The sequence below is a fragment of the Condylura cristata genome, unplaced genomic scaffold (assembly GCF_000260355.1).
Source record: "Condylura cristata isolate star-nosed mole 26May11 unplaced genomic scaffold, ConCri1.0 scaffold00003, whole genome shotgun sequence".
Taxonomy (NCBI): Eukaryota; Metazoa; Chordata; class Mammalia; order Eulipotyphla; family Talpidae; genus Condylura; species Condylura cristata.
Genome location: NW_004567104.1, coordinates 47,725,934 through 47,741,241, shown reverse-complemented (window position 1 = coordinate 47,741,241; position 15,308 = coordinate 47,725,934). Strand labels below are relative to the sequence as shown.

Here is a 15,308-nt window from a genome sequence, read left to right as displayed (position 1 = left end):
AAAAAAAAAGTGTAAAAAAATACTGAACTGTAAATACATGGAAAAAAATAGAAATATTTGTTGAAGGTAACAGAATTTGGATTTGAATCATGGTAGTCTTATAAAGATTAAGTTCTGATCCAATATAATCTTCTCATGTTAAAACTTAAATTTTTAGTAGATTAAATCTACTCTTGATTTTTACTGATTTTTAACAAGACTTAGGATTATTTCCTATATACCACAGCCTGATAACTACCTTTGAGGCATATCCCCAGAATGAGCTATAACACGAGTTACTTTAATAAGTATTGTTAAGCAGCTCTCCCTGGTAGCACAGTGGTTTGGGTTGCAGCACTGTAAGCTAGCCGCAGCCATTTCAGTGCTATTTTGATCTTGGACCCTGGAGATGATCCACACGGCACAGCAGACCTCTCCTGTCTTGCCTGCTGCTCCCCTCAGTGGTGTACTTTGTTGATCTGCCTCTTCTGTTCTCCACTCTGTCTCTGGTGAATCTTCTCACTGTCCCTGCACCTCTAGCTTGTACCCCAGTTCTGTATGCATAAATAAATAAATCATAAAAAAATAAGTATTGATAAGCAAGTACAGTTTATTCTGAATTGGGTTTTAAGGTACCCTTCTTGCAGTTAAAAATTCATACATAACTTTGGCTTACCCCCAAACTTTAACTGCCAGTTGTTTTCTTATATCTGCTGAGAATAGGTTTCAGGGCTCTTACTGATATCAAAGCCCTTGGGTGATTGTGTCCTTGAATCTTGTTTTACTTGCCTATGATATGTTTATTATACATCTTTGTAGTGAATCTTTCTCAAAAGGATTGAAATGTCAGTTTTTCTTCTTCTTTTATCTTAAGCACTGCAGCAGCACTTAGCAGACATTAATGTGGATGGACCTGAAAATGGATATGGCCATTGGATTGCTAGTACCTCAGGCTCAAGAAGTAGTATCAATTCTTCTGTTGATGTAAGTATATTTGTATAATATGTTGTCATGTTTGGATAAATACCCAGAAAAGGTGACTAATGGGCCCATCATAACAAACGAAGTAAAAATACTTCAATCAGATAAAATGTAGTCATATTTTTATAAGAATATTGAAATGGGCCCTCCCTGGTGGCTCATTGGGTCAAAGCACAACACTATGAAGCTACTGCAGCCACTGCAGCATTAGTTAAAATCCCGGCCAGGACGGTGACACACCTGGCTTGGCAGACCTCTCCTAGCCTGCCTGCTGCTCCCCTCAGGAGTGTACTTTATCAATTTGCCTGTTCTGCTCCCTGCTCTGTCTCTCTGGTGAATCCTCTCATCCCCCGCATCTCTGACCTGTACCCCATTCTGTCTGCATAAACAAATAAATCCTTAAAAAAATTTTTGAAATGATGGAACAAACATACAGAGCTAAGGGTTTTAAAAGTTTACATATAAAGTTTAGATTTCTCCCTCTTTAGCTATAATTGGGTGTCATCTAATGAGTTTTCTGCTCTATGTTAAATTATCAGGAAAGATAATTCTAACCCTTTGACAAGTTGGGAACCTCGGGTAAGCTGTTTCTAGGATTCTGTAATTAGTTTGGGTCTGGGGAATACTGAGGGTTATGGTTGTATCTACTGCATAACTTGTTTATACTCCACTCTAACAAGACTTACATGATTAGAACCTTTCTGTCTACTCTTATTTGTGAATGGGCCAGGGAGAGGAAGATAGGAACCAATAATCAGCCCATTATATTTTATTTTTAGTCATTGATATGTACATTACTACGGGAATTTGCTGTAGTGGATTAACTTTTTGTTTGTTTACTTTGGAAATATTTGGGCAATAAATTGTTTTTTGCTCTTTCAGTCAGTATTTCATGTCACTTCACATTTAATCATTTTCTTAAAAAATCATTTTCTTAACAATTAGTATTCCATATCTATTTAGTGATTAGTCTTTTAAAAAAAAATAGAGGGAAACTTCAGTAGAAGGTCATGGTTACTACCTTGAGTTTATGGATCTGACCGGCTTGAGATGAGGGGCCATAGTATCCAAAACATCTGGATACTCTTTAGCAGTTAGTGTATCAGCATATCATTTTGCGAAGTTATTTTATCCATTTTCTTTTTCAGGGTGAATCTTCAAATGGCTCAAATGATAGAGGAATGAAATCACTAGTCAGTAAAATGACTGTTGCTTTGAAGACAAAATCTGTTAATGTCAGGGAAAAAGTTATCAGTTTTATTGAGAATACATCAACTCCTGTGGACCGGTGAGTTGCTTATATAGTGTAAGTTTAAGTAATTAAAGCAAAAAAAAGTGTCTTGTAGTAAATGTCAGTTTGATTGTGTTCTAGAAAAAGACCATACGGTACAACTTTTTAAATGATTCCAGTTTTCATCATCACTTCAGAGATGCCCTTTATTGCTATAAGTCTCACAAAGATTTCTTTCTTTTTCTGTTTAGAATGAGATGCAAATTATGGGTCTTCCTTTTCATGTCATTTATTTAAAAAACTTGCAAATGCCGTTATATATGTTATACTTCATTTTAATAATTGCTTTCCATATGTTTAATGCTTTCCACAGATTAATGGGACTCGTTTACTAAAGGTAGTAATCTTATAATAGAAACCTCTTCTCTATAAAGAGTGTAAGATCTAGAAATTTTGGTCATGGTAGATAATGCTGAAATCCATTTCTTATGTTTAAGAATTCAAACCTCTGAAATTCTTTTTAAAGACTATAAATGTGGGCCCTCCCTGGTGGCACAGACGGTTAAAGCACAACACAGTGAAGTTGTCAGCAGCAATTGCAGCACTAGTTCAATCCCCAGCCAGGGAGGTGACCCACATAGCAAGGCAGACCTCTCCTGACCCACTCACTGCTTTTCCTCAGCAGTGTATTTCAGTACATCTGTCTGTTTTGATACCCAGTCTCTCTCTGGTGAATCCTCTCACCTCCTGCACTGCTGACCTGTATCCAATTCTTGTGTGCATAAAAAAAATCTAAATGACCCTTTTATTTGTGTGAGTTACAAATGAAGGACACAGCTGACAAGTGGTAAGCATGTTTAGGATATCTGTTATATTGCTTTTTTCTGGAACTGTGAATGTACAGTATTTTTTTTTTCCTCCACATATCAATCTAGTTGTTCTTTCCAGTTCCTAGATTTTGAAGCTAACCTAATAATTTCAGCCCAGATTCTATTTCCTTGCAAGCTTGATCCTGGAAATGTATTATAGTATTTAATTTCTTTCATATCTTATAATATTTTAGGAAAGTTGAAATTTTTGACTTTAAGAATTGCCAGGCATTAATAATAGTTTATTAAATGTATTGCATTTGCATGCAAAAGTTTGTATAGTTTTCTCATTTAGCAAATTGCAAAGAAAAGAGTAAATTATTTTCACTAATCCAAAAATTATGCTTGTCTTAAGTAGCCAGCTGATAATTAGTGTTTTATCACACACAAAAGATTTTTTGCTCATTAAAATTATGTCTGCTCCAAAGTCCTAAGTTTTGTACTTCTTAGTGCATCCTGAATTAAAATAGTATTATTGTATTTTGTGGCATGAACATTTAAATTTTATTTTTCTGTGCTTATATTTTAAAATTAAATGGTGATAACACTAAATTTAAAAGACTTGTCTTTGTTAAAGAATACCTTGAAACTGGCTTTTCTTCATTTTTCTTTGTATTTGAGATGATTACAACATTTTCTTTGTAATGTACACTCTGAGTTATATAAACTGATTATACTGTATCCTTGTTTTGAAGCTGTTGTGTTTTTATAATCATTTTGTTCTGTCCTCTGCCTCAATTTGCTATAGAATGTCTTTCAATCTTCCTTGGCCAGACAGAACATGTACAGAGCGGTAAGCCAATTAGTAGAGCAGCTTTATTGGACCATCCTTTTCCTTTAGCATGCTTCATGCTGTCTTTACACGTCATCGTGGTCTTGGCTAAAATTTCATGCAGCTATTTTGAATGCTTTTTCTCATCCTGCTTTTGAAGAGTATGTTAAACTGAGTAATCTGCTTTTTTGGATTTTTCATTGCTGTTTTTTGGTTGATGACTTTTTTTCATAGAGTGCTTCTTCATATCTCTCATTTCTTAGGTGAAAATCAAATGCATTCAAATGTAAGAACTTCATAAATTTTCAGTTTTTATTTGGAGACAAAGGAAGGTGAAACAAAGAAAATACATAATCTCAGAATAGGCAGAATATTAGTCGTGGAGATTATTTACCCCTTCTATCTTCTGCCCTAACCATTGAGAAATTATAACAAGTGAAAAAGGCAGAGTTTATGGTTCATAACTTTTGATAATTCATGTTCATTATATAATTTTATAATATTTACAAATATATGTCTTTATTCTGATAAGTTAACGTATATTCAGATCCAAAGAACAACAATTTGGGAATTCTACCATTGGTTTTCCTTGAAAGAAATTTCAATATAGTGACCACTATAATGTATAATCCATTTTTACCCTGCTCTTAATAAGTTGGGGTACTTGTCATTAGACAAGTTTAAAGCTTAAAAAGCTTGGAACTTCAAGCAAGTTAGAAGAGAACAGCTTTACTAATGTTCCTATATGACGTTGTAGTTTTTACACTTAGAATTTTTCTGCAGTTTAAATTAGAATGTCAATTATAAAAATATCCATGTTAAAAGAAATTGTCATCCTTTGAATCTAAGTTAAACTTTAAAATAATGCAGTTAACTTTTTCTCAGGTCATTTTAATACTTTCAAGGACTAGAAGTAGCATTTTTAAAGAATAGCCTAACTTCCTGATAAGAATTTTTATGTGATTATCCCTGCATAATGCCAATTACAGAACTTCTATTGTAATTTTATCTTAGACTATTTTTAAAGCAATCTGATTCTTTTTTTCTCTTGTTATAGGATCATTGAATTAGCCTGATTTGATTTAATTCCCAAGTTTTCTCACAAAAATTTTTTGAGGCTTTGAGATCCTATTGAGAGGTAGATGGACAGAGACAGACCAGCCCCATCCAAGAACTATTCCACTAACCCTCATGTTGATTCCAAACACACTTGCTTGATCCCTGCCATAGAATTCTACCCTTAGGTAGACTATCTCTACTTAGACTTTGCCAAATTCCTCTTTCACATAACCCTTTGAAAGAGATGTAAAATGATGGCTGTTTTTTTTTAAGTCACTAATTGCTTATTAAATCTGGGTGAGGGCCCAGCATGAAAGACTTCATTTCTCTCTCTTGATGATACTCTCAGGCTGAAAGGGTCATTTTTCTCTCAAATTCTAAATTTAAAAAACTGAAATTATCATCTGTGGTCCACAGACAGATGTATCTATTTTGAAAAAATAATTAATTGAAAAGTTAGAATGAATTGCATTTTTCCTGTGCTTAGAAAAGTAAAGCCTGGTCTAACTACTTTATAGGTGCCTCTATTATTACTTTGACTTAAATTATATAGATATTCTGCTTTTAAAAAGATATCTAGCATTGAATTTCATTAATTGTATTTCTTTTAAGAACTATCTCAGTAATCTTTATCAATTTTGTTTGTAAAAACGACGTATTTGTCGGACCTTCCCTGGTGGTGCAGCAGGTTAAAGAGTAGCACTATAAAGCTAGTCACCACTGCAGCGTGAGTTTGATCCCCAACCAGGGGGGTGACCCACATAGTGCAGCAGACATCTCCTGTCTTGTCCACTGCTCCCTCAGCAGTGTACCAGTTCTGTATGCATAAATCAATAAATCTTAAAAATATAAAACAAAACTACATATTTGACATATTTGTCTAGATCAGTAATGAAAAGTTTTGTTGGATTGTTACTTTACTCATACTTGCATTCTGGCTAAATATGGCATTTAATATAAGCACAATCTTTGTTACTTTTTTGCACTAGTGCTTAATAATGTTTGTGATATTAGAGAAATAATAATTTAATTTTACACTTTTTATGATGTAGAAGCCACAAAGTATTTTTAGGTAAAATTGTATTTATTAATCTTTGTCTTTGCTTTTTATGAGAAAGCTGAATCAGAGTTTCATATGTTTGAATTATTTTTCATTTTTTATCACTAATGAGCATAATTCAGTCATTTACAGGGTAATATTATGTTAGATATGTTTTAGCAAAATCAAAGGACTTTATAATTTTTATTTACGGTTAACTTATGATTTCTAAGAATATCATTTACATGCTTACACTCTCAACTCTTACTATTTTTCTCTTGAAGAATGTTGATGTGGGAAAAGTAAAGATTTAAAACTATTTCAACAAAATTAGGATGTAATATTTTATTGATTTTTATTTTGAAACTATTTAAAATACCATACTGATATCTATATGACGATTTTTTTCCCCATATTGAACAGTTTCTTGACCAAAAGTAAAGCCAGTTTTCCTTAATTGAACCTTATTCTACATATAATATGATGCCTTTGCCCCCAGAAACACTTTGTTTTTACCATTATGTCTTGGTTTATTTGAGATGACCTAAAAAATAATGAGGTTACTGAAAAGAGAGATCTTATGTCCTACAACTAACTAAATTTTCAGTTGTCATATTTATGCATTAGTCACTTGAAAGACAGATTCATTTTCATTATTCATATTTATGTAAAATAAGTAGAATCTTAGTCTCTGTTGAAACAAAAATAATAGTAATAAAAAATGGGTGGAAAAATCTTAAGATGCTTATGAAAAGTGTAACACCCTCCTTCCAGAATTTGAGTACTTGGTTTCATAATCAATTTTGTTTAACAGATTATATACAGAGTAGGCATTATTATAAAGTAGTAACTAACTTAATTCTCATATTAATCAGAAAGGATAGAAAATGTCATAATTTTACAGATGAGCTTAGAGAGGTGAAGTAATTTTCCCTAAAGCCACACAAATATAATAGAGGTTTTAATATGACTATTAAAATTGTTTAAAATTTAACTTTTACAGATTTGAAATATTCAGTCACTATTAAGTTCTTAGGCCACTAACATAATTTCCTTATTTCAATTTCCTTAACACAGCTGTCCTGAAACTGGGTAGTACCTGGGGCAACTAAGAACAATTACATTTTGCTTTAATATTCAAATGGTACTTGGTAAATCTTTGCTAACTTCTGAAGTGATAATTTCTCCCTTAAAATTCTTTGAATATAGGCATGTGAGCAGCAGTGACAGAGTGGGCAAACCTTACCGTGGTGTAAAGCCTGTTTTTAGCATTGGAGATGAAGAAGAATATGATACAGGTATAGTAATACATTTATCTACAGATTGCTTTCCTTGGACACTGTGTGTGACTAGAGAGAGCCTTCTGGGACTAACAAAAAGATCATTTTAAAAACAAAACATACTGAAATTTCATAGATGAAATTGGAGATTCTGTAGTTTTTCTGTTAAGAATTTTGTTTTAGGCATCTTGGGTTATGCTTATTAGAAATCCAAGCAGAAAATTGAGTGGGTAGTTGATTATAAGTGCCTTTATAGCTGAGGAGAGAGAGCTAAGCTGTTGGTGAGCTAGGAATTACAAGTATAGAACTAATATTTAAATCCCTGGGGTTACATTTAACTCTACTTGATCTACACATCTAAAAGATGGAGAGTTGCACTTAAGTACAGGCAATTCCAGAATTGAGATATCTGATTAAGAACCTTTTGAAACTGGAGGCAATATCGTAAAGGACCACAAGATGGAGATATTTTAACAGGGAACTTGTCATTCACTGTGTGGTTCTTTATATTTCAAAAATATATATTATTACTTTGGTTCATAATCACACTACCCAGAATATCCTGTTAGGAAACCATAATTATTGGTAATATATGCACTGAATTAGAAAAAATAATATTTTGTAGTTATAAATATACAAAATGAAAAGAGAATACCCCCAAATCTTAACCTTATTTTTCTTCTGCTTAGTAATATATTTTATATTTTCCATCTCAGTGCATATACCTTCTCAATTCTCTTATCATATAAACATACCATATACTATAATTTATTTATAAATAATTAGTCTTCTCCCAGTAGACACTGACAGTTTTCCACTTCTGTTTCAGTTTCAAATAGCAATGAGTATTTTTATATATGTATCTTAACTGACTTTTGTAAGTATATCCACAGGTAAATTCTTAACAATAAGATTGTTACATTATAGGGAACCATACTGGACATTTGTAATAGATGTTACAAAATCACCTTTTAGGAAAATTGCATTGAGGTAAAAACTATTTTCTGTGTGGTATTTCTAATTGATTTTTAGCCTCCTCTCTGTTGCCATTTTCCATTACATATCACTTTCTAGCTCCCCTCTGAATATCTCAGCTCTTTCCACTAACAAAGGGGAGAGGTAAATTATGGCATGTTTATGTATGTCATATGTATATATTTACAACAGGTAATTGCAAAGTAATGAAAATGTGAAAATGAGTTATGTTTAATAGTGTGGATAAATTTTAGAATGTTGGAGTGAGGTAGCAATTGCAGAATAATAAAATTGAATAGTCGGCCATTTACATAAATTTTAAAATGTAAAATGCTGGTTGTACATTATTTAGGGATATTCACATATTGTTAAAGACATACATAGATAATACCAAATTCAGGTAGTTTTTTCTTAGTGGGTGAGTTGGGAGGCTATAATTGGGGAGTGTGAGGGCTTCACTTTTTAATTTAAGCTGGAAGTACATAGGTACATGAGGGTTTTTTTATTATGATATTTCATTATACCTGAAGTTTTTCTTAAAAAGCAGAAGGAAAAACAATTATTTAACACTAGTGATTATATAATTCTACCCTTTCTTAAGTTACATAATTAGAATATTTCTCAAAAATACCTACTATATATATATATACATGTTTATAATTTTCTCAGTATGATTGTGTTTTATTTTCCTCAAAATCAACTTAGCAAGCACAAAAGAACTGCCATCTTTGCCTTAAGATGGGTGCTTATTATTTGACAGTTCAGTTATTGTAAATCAAAAGAAGTTCAGACTCCTCAATTTAATCTTTTAAGAAATTTTCACTTGACTTTCTTACCGTATAGAGTTATGTTTTACCATATTCATGTATTAGCACCAGTGAAACAAGGAAATATAGAACAGAATTGGTTTCTTTCACCTGTGTGTTTAAAGGAGAGCATTTTTTATACCGGATGGTTTCACTCATAGCAGGAGCATAAAGGACAGGGGGGGGGGGATAAAAATAATGAACAACTATATATTAGAGACATTTTACAGTGGTGGAGTGGGGAATAGGATCAAATATTGGGCGGGGTGGGGGGGATGGGGGAGTACACTGGTCTGTGGTGATGGTGTATCACCATAGGGTGCTTTGGTGATGGAAAGCCCACAATTGAGATGGAAAAGGGCACAAAATGATGTAAAAATAAACTATTATATTATTTAAAAAATATATATATAGCATTTTTTTTCACTTTTAAGAAGTGCATTATTTTTAAAGTTGCTAGTAGCACTTTAAATTTTTTATAGATGAAATTGACAGTTCTTCAATGTCAGATGATGATAGAAAAGAGGTTGTAAATATTCAGACTTGGATAAACAAGCCAGACATCAAACATCATTTTCCCTGTAAAGAAGTGAAAGAAAGTGGACACATGTTTCCCAGGTACATTTTAAAATGTCTTTCTCAGAAGTAAAACTGATTTTAGGGGAGTTAATAATATAAAGGTGAAACACAGACTAAACTTTTTAAACCCAAGTACAATAAGATAATTTCACTTTGCCAGTTTGATACTTAAAACTAGTTCTAATGTAATTTTTTCATTCTGAAATATTTCAACAGAGTTAAACAGTACATTAAATACCTTTTTAGATTTACCAACTTTTAATTTATTTCTATACACCCCATTTGTCTATTTCTATATATACACATGTATATATACACATAGATATGTATGAATGTTTTGTCACACCATGCAGAAACAGCTTGAAGAAAAGACTTTCACCCTGAATGTTCCAGTGTAAATCTCACCAGAATATGAGCATTCTTCTACATAACTCCAGATTATCATCACATTTTAAAAACCTTAAGAACATCATTTCAACACACATACTAAAGTAACTTTCATAGTATTTGTTTTTTTCTTTCTAATCAAGAGTATAGTAATGGCTCACACATTATATTTGACTGTACTTCTCTTTAGTCTCAGTCAACATGTAACAGAACTATCCTCACCACTCCTTCCACATAATCTTTATGATGCTTGAATCCCTTAAGTCAATTGTTCTGCAGAATGTCCTGTATTTTGACTCATCTGATATTACTTACATATATTGCCACTTTTTACACTTTTTAAAAAGTCAGTTTAGACACAGGAGAGATGTTAATCCTGTGCCTATTTTGCCTTCAAGATTCAGTTACAGATACTGTAAAATATGTGTGACAGCTTAGCTGCTGTTTAGTGGTATATTATATTAAATTAAATATATGCTGTGGTGTGTTGAATGAGAGTAGTTAATGAATATAGGTAGTAACTATAAAAAATTTGAAAGGAAGTATGTTACCTGTACCATATAAAATAGATCCTAAAATATTATTTTTAAGATTTCTAATTGCACATGCGGTTTATTATAGAACATTGTATCTTTGCTCTTACAGCACTTACAATGCTATTTGTTAATAAAACAGTCTTGTATACAACAAAAAGAAAATTAAAAGCTTTTATTAAGTAGTTTGTTTATAGATAAGCTATTTTTTTTTTAAACTCAAAAGTAATTTTATCTGGAGTTGAACTTTTTTTTATAATTGGGGCTATTGAAATAACACCTGTTTTGAATTCATTATGTTTAAAATTCATTTTATTTTTAAATACTTTTTTCTCTTTCAAGTCATCTATTGGTTACAGCAACACACATGTATTGTTTAAGGGAGATTCTTTCACGGAAAGGCTTGGCTTATATACAGTCTCGACAAGCCCTAAATTCTGTAGTTAAAATTACATCCAAAAAAAAACATCCTGAGCTAATTACCTTCAAGTATGGAAACAGCAGTGCTTCAGGAATAGAAATCTTGGCAATCGAAAGGTAAGATTTCTTAGTCTGGTAAATGATTTTTGACTTTAGTACATTATTAAATATTTTCTCTATTTGGGGTAATATATTGTGGAGTAGTATATTTGAATCACTTTTATTAGTGTTTGTTACATCTTTTATTCCAGATGCTTAGTCATGTTTAGTTTAGCTAATATTTATGCATGATTTCAGTAAGAACCATAGCTAATTTCATAAACTTTTTTTTTTTTTGCATAGAACTGTGCATGGGTGTGAAAGGGCTCATCAGAGACAGAGTAGGGAGCAGAACAGGCAAATCTATTGAAATACACTGAGGGGAGCAGTGGGTGAGACAGGAGAGGTCTGCTGCAGTTATGTTTGGGTTAGCTCCTTGCCTGAGCAGTGGTGATAGTGCTGGGACTTAACCCCTAAGGCAAGCCCCTAATTTCATAAGCTTTTTGACAGAGCGTATTTAAGACTAATCTGTTCTGGTGCTGCACTAAATGCTGGTTTGCAATCAAATAAGGAGCTTGTCTCAGAATGTAAGTCGATGTTTTTATTTTATTTATTAAAAAATTCTTGTTTTGGAAGTGTCAGTGAACTAAGCATTGTGCTTAGTGATGTATTTGTCAGTCTGATACAAGCTCCTCCTTATCTCATAATGAACCAGTGACAAAAGGTTCATGGATCTGGTACAAGGGCCATAGAACACACTTGAAACTAAGTGTCTTTAAACTTTTTTTTTTTTTTAAGATTTATTTATTTGTGCATACAGAACTGGGGTACAGGCTGGAGGCTTAGGGGCAGCGAGAGGCTTCACCAGAGGCAGAGTGGGGAGCAGAACAGGCAGATCGACGAAGTACACTGCTGAGGAGAGCAGCGGGCGGGTCAGGAGAGGTCTGCCACGCGATGTGGTCACCTCCAGGGCAGGCGGGAATCAAACTCAGCGGAAGTGGCTTTAGCTTCTCAGTGCTGTGCTTTAACCTGCTGCGACACCAGGGAGGGCCAAAGTATCTTTAATCTTACAGATAATTTCACAGAGGAAAATATGTGAAGCCTTGAGGTGTTGGATCACTTCCCAAATCTTCACGCCTAGTATATGATAGAAACAAACAAAAAAAAGCCCTCCTTGCTCCTGGTTTGAGGTTCATTTTACCTTATATTAATTCAGGTTTTCCTCCTGGTAAGATTTGGGATTGTAATTCTTATTCATTTACAGGTGTGTTTGAATAAAAAGTAAGCTTAAGATAATGTCTTAGCACTTTGAAATCAACATCATTTGAATGAAAAATTAGACCCTCCCTGGTGGCACAAGGGGTTAAAGCACAACACTACAAAGCTAGCCACAGTCTCTTCAACAGGAGTTCAATCCCCAGCCAGGGAGGTGACCCTGGGAGTGTGGAGACCTCTCCTTACTGATGCTCCCCTCAACAGTGTACTTCATCGATCTTCCTGTTCTGCTCCCCACTCTGTCTCTGGTCAATCCTTTCACTGTCCTTGCACGTCTGGCCTGCTCCTAAGAAGTATTCTGTATGCACAAATAAATCCAAAGAAAAAGGCCCTCCCTGGTAGCGCAATGGGTTGGGGTGTAGCACTTGGCAAGCTGGCCGCAGCCACTTAAGTGTAGGTTCAATCCCAGACCCCAGAGGTGACCCACATGGGGCAGCAGACCTCTCCTGTCCCCCCTGCTGCTTCCCTCAGAAGTGTACTTTGTTGATCTGCCTGTTCTGCTCCCCACTCTCTTTGGTGAATCCTCTTACCACGCCCTGCACCTCTGGCCTGTACCCCAGTTCTTTGTGTATAAAAAAATAAATCTTAAAAAAAAAGAAAAATTAATTCTTTCACCTTGTACTGACAGCTAGCAAAAGTCATGAATCAGTACTGTTATAAGTACTCAGTAGAAAAAAGTAATATCTGTATATTTTAAAAAATTGCATCATTTTAAGTAATATATTTTAATTATGAAAATACTTGAGTAATGAAGGGTAACAGAAAGATTTGTCACCCAAGCCCCACTTTGTTAACACTTTGGTGAATGTTTTTTCAGAATCTTTCTACATATATATATGTTTACATTATACATTAACAGCTAGTTAAATGTCATAGGTTTTTTGTGTATTCTAATTTAAACAGAAATAATGGTTCAGAGAACTTTAGCTCTATACTATGTGCAAAATTACCTGGCTTTTATTTCTCAGTTTTCTTCCATTCAAAATATATTTCTGAGTATATGTTGTATTGAGTATATGTATACTCAAAATATAATGTTGTATATATTGTTGAGTATATGGGGAGTACCGAAGAAGACGTCTTTGCTGCCTTCATGCGTCAGGGAAAACTTCCCGTAGATGATTTGATCTCTAACCTGAGTCTTGAAGAAAAAGCATGGTATTAATATATATCTATATATTTTCCCTCCATAGGTATTTGATTCCAAATGCAGGAGATGCAACCAAAGCCATAAAACAACAGATCATGAAAGTTTTGGATGCTTTGGAGAGTTAATATAAAAGAAAATTATTTTAAAAGTAATTAAGGAAAACAAGAGAAGAAACATGGACATATTTTCCTGACTGAATACTAACTGGAGACCTTTCATTTGCTTATGGGGGGTGCTTGAATAGCAGGTCTAAGAAGGTGTAAATTATTATAATCAATCTCTGGACAGTTAAATTTTTTAAAAAAATTTTTTTTTTTGCATTTTTGGTTTTATATAATGATTTACTATAAAGGTCAGTTATTAAATAACTTTAAAGTAACTGACCTTGTGCCCTTATGAACTAAGGGTACAGAATGCAGTTCTGTTTTGAAGAGCTGTTTTAAGGGCATATGCATCACTTTCAGATTTAAAAAAACAACCATATACTTATATTTTTGCAATGTCTTCACTGAAACATAGAATTAGTTGAAGAGACCCCTTTGATTGCTATATTAAGTTTTACACACTCAGCAGTATCAGAAACTAAAAAGTATTACATAGATTAACGATTAGCTGTTTTTAAAAAGTAAAATCATTTTAATAAAATGGATGAAGATTCCAACAAACTCAGAATGTACCCAACTAATGAAATGGTGAACATGAATTTCTAACTCATTTTTGCAACATATACTAATAATAATTTAAGCATTGAGTGCTTTCACTACTAACCTTCATCATAATTGTTCCTAAAGAGTAGTTAAAAGCATTATAGTAAGTAGGTGGGCATGAGAGTAAAATGATTATTTTGGGGACAGAATTGAATTCGTAAAAACATCATTGGTCTTTATTATAAGTGAAATATTTGACTTAGGATATTTCAGAACAAGTGTTGAGCACATATTTATGTATCCAGACCTTGAGATTATGGTCTGTGAGCACACTGATATCCACTTAAATAAAAACCAAATAATTAGCTATATAAACTAATTGTTTCTATCACTACTTTCTGAAAATTCTCTCTTGATTTTTGTCTTCTAAAGTTCCATTGACTTGAAACTATTTTTATTCTCAAAAGTAATCTTTCTTTTGCATTTTCTCAGCTTAATTGAGAATTCTGTATTACACATACTTCATAAAAGAAATTTGGGAATACATTTGGGGCCATTGGATGACTTCTTGTAAAATTTTATTTGGGAAATTGCAAATCCTCACTCTCTGCCATGTCCGAAAATGTAATGGATTTTCTCTTAAGGGGTTGATAGAAGAAATATTTAGATTTATCTTATTTACAGGCAATTCTTTTAATATACTTAATGAAAATCAAGTGAACAAAAAGCAACATAGTTAAGGATATTTTATTCTAATATCTAAATTTATTATAATACCTAAATAAAAAGTTTACTTGAGTGGTTGAAGACATTTGCATGGAATTGCACCTGGTGCAGTACTTGTTATTTATAACTCTCCTCTACACCTCTTGTATTGTGTTTTTCCTTTTCTTAGCATCCGCTTTAGAAAATGTCCTGAAGTCTCTCTCTCTTTACCCATCTCAGTTATGGGACTCTTTTTCATAATATTAATGTAAAGATGTTTGTGTTACAGTTTATAAATTACAATTGTAAATAAACCAGTACAGTTTGCTGAAACTTTGTTCTTAATGATGTCTTTTTCTCTCTCTTCCAACCCCTCATTTGTAAATGTCTATAGAGTAAAAAAAAAAAAATTGAGGGCTGTCCTACTAGTAGAATTTAGATGATCAGATTGCACGTCTGAGGATATTAGATTCATAATTATTTCTTACGTAGATGGGGAGGGGAAAGAGGTAATTAAAACTACTGACACTAAAATCTACATGTAGTAAATTACTACTACGAATTTATCTGAATCTGTTTTCT

General features: G+C 33.0%; 1 protein-coding gene across 2 annotated transcripts in view; it reads left to right on the top strand.

Moving 5' to 3' along the window:
* The window catches only part of TBC1D23 (TBC1 domain family, member 23), a 52,109-nt gene extending 37,038 nt beyond the window's left edge, over positions 1-15,071 (top strand). Inside the window, exons 13-19 of one of the 2 annotated variants that reach the window (XM_004675252.2) lie at positions 854-963; positions 2,109-2,248; positions 3,809-3,853; positions 7,140-7,228; positions 9,474-9,609; positions 10,833-11,027; positions 13,418-15,054. In XM_004675252.2, coding sequence (XP_004675309.1) covers positions 854-963; positions 2,109-2,248; positions 3,809-3,853; positions 7,140-7,228; positions 9,474-9,609; positions 10,833-11,027; positions 13,418-13,499 — 797 coding nt within the window. In that variant the 3' untranslated portion in view covers positions 13,500-15,054. Of the gene's footprint in view, positions 1-853; positions 964-2,108; positions 2,249-3,808; positions 3,854-7,139; positions 7,229-9,473; positions 9,610-10,832; positions 11,028-13,417 lie in introns of both variants that reach the window. The other variant, XM_004675253.1, reaches the window with a different exon arrangement.
* Positions 15,072-15,308: the final 237 nt, after the last annotated feature.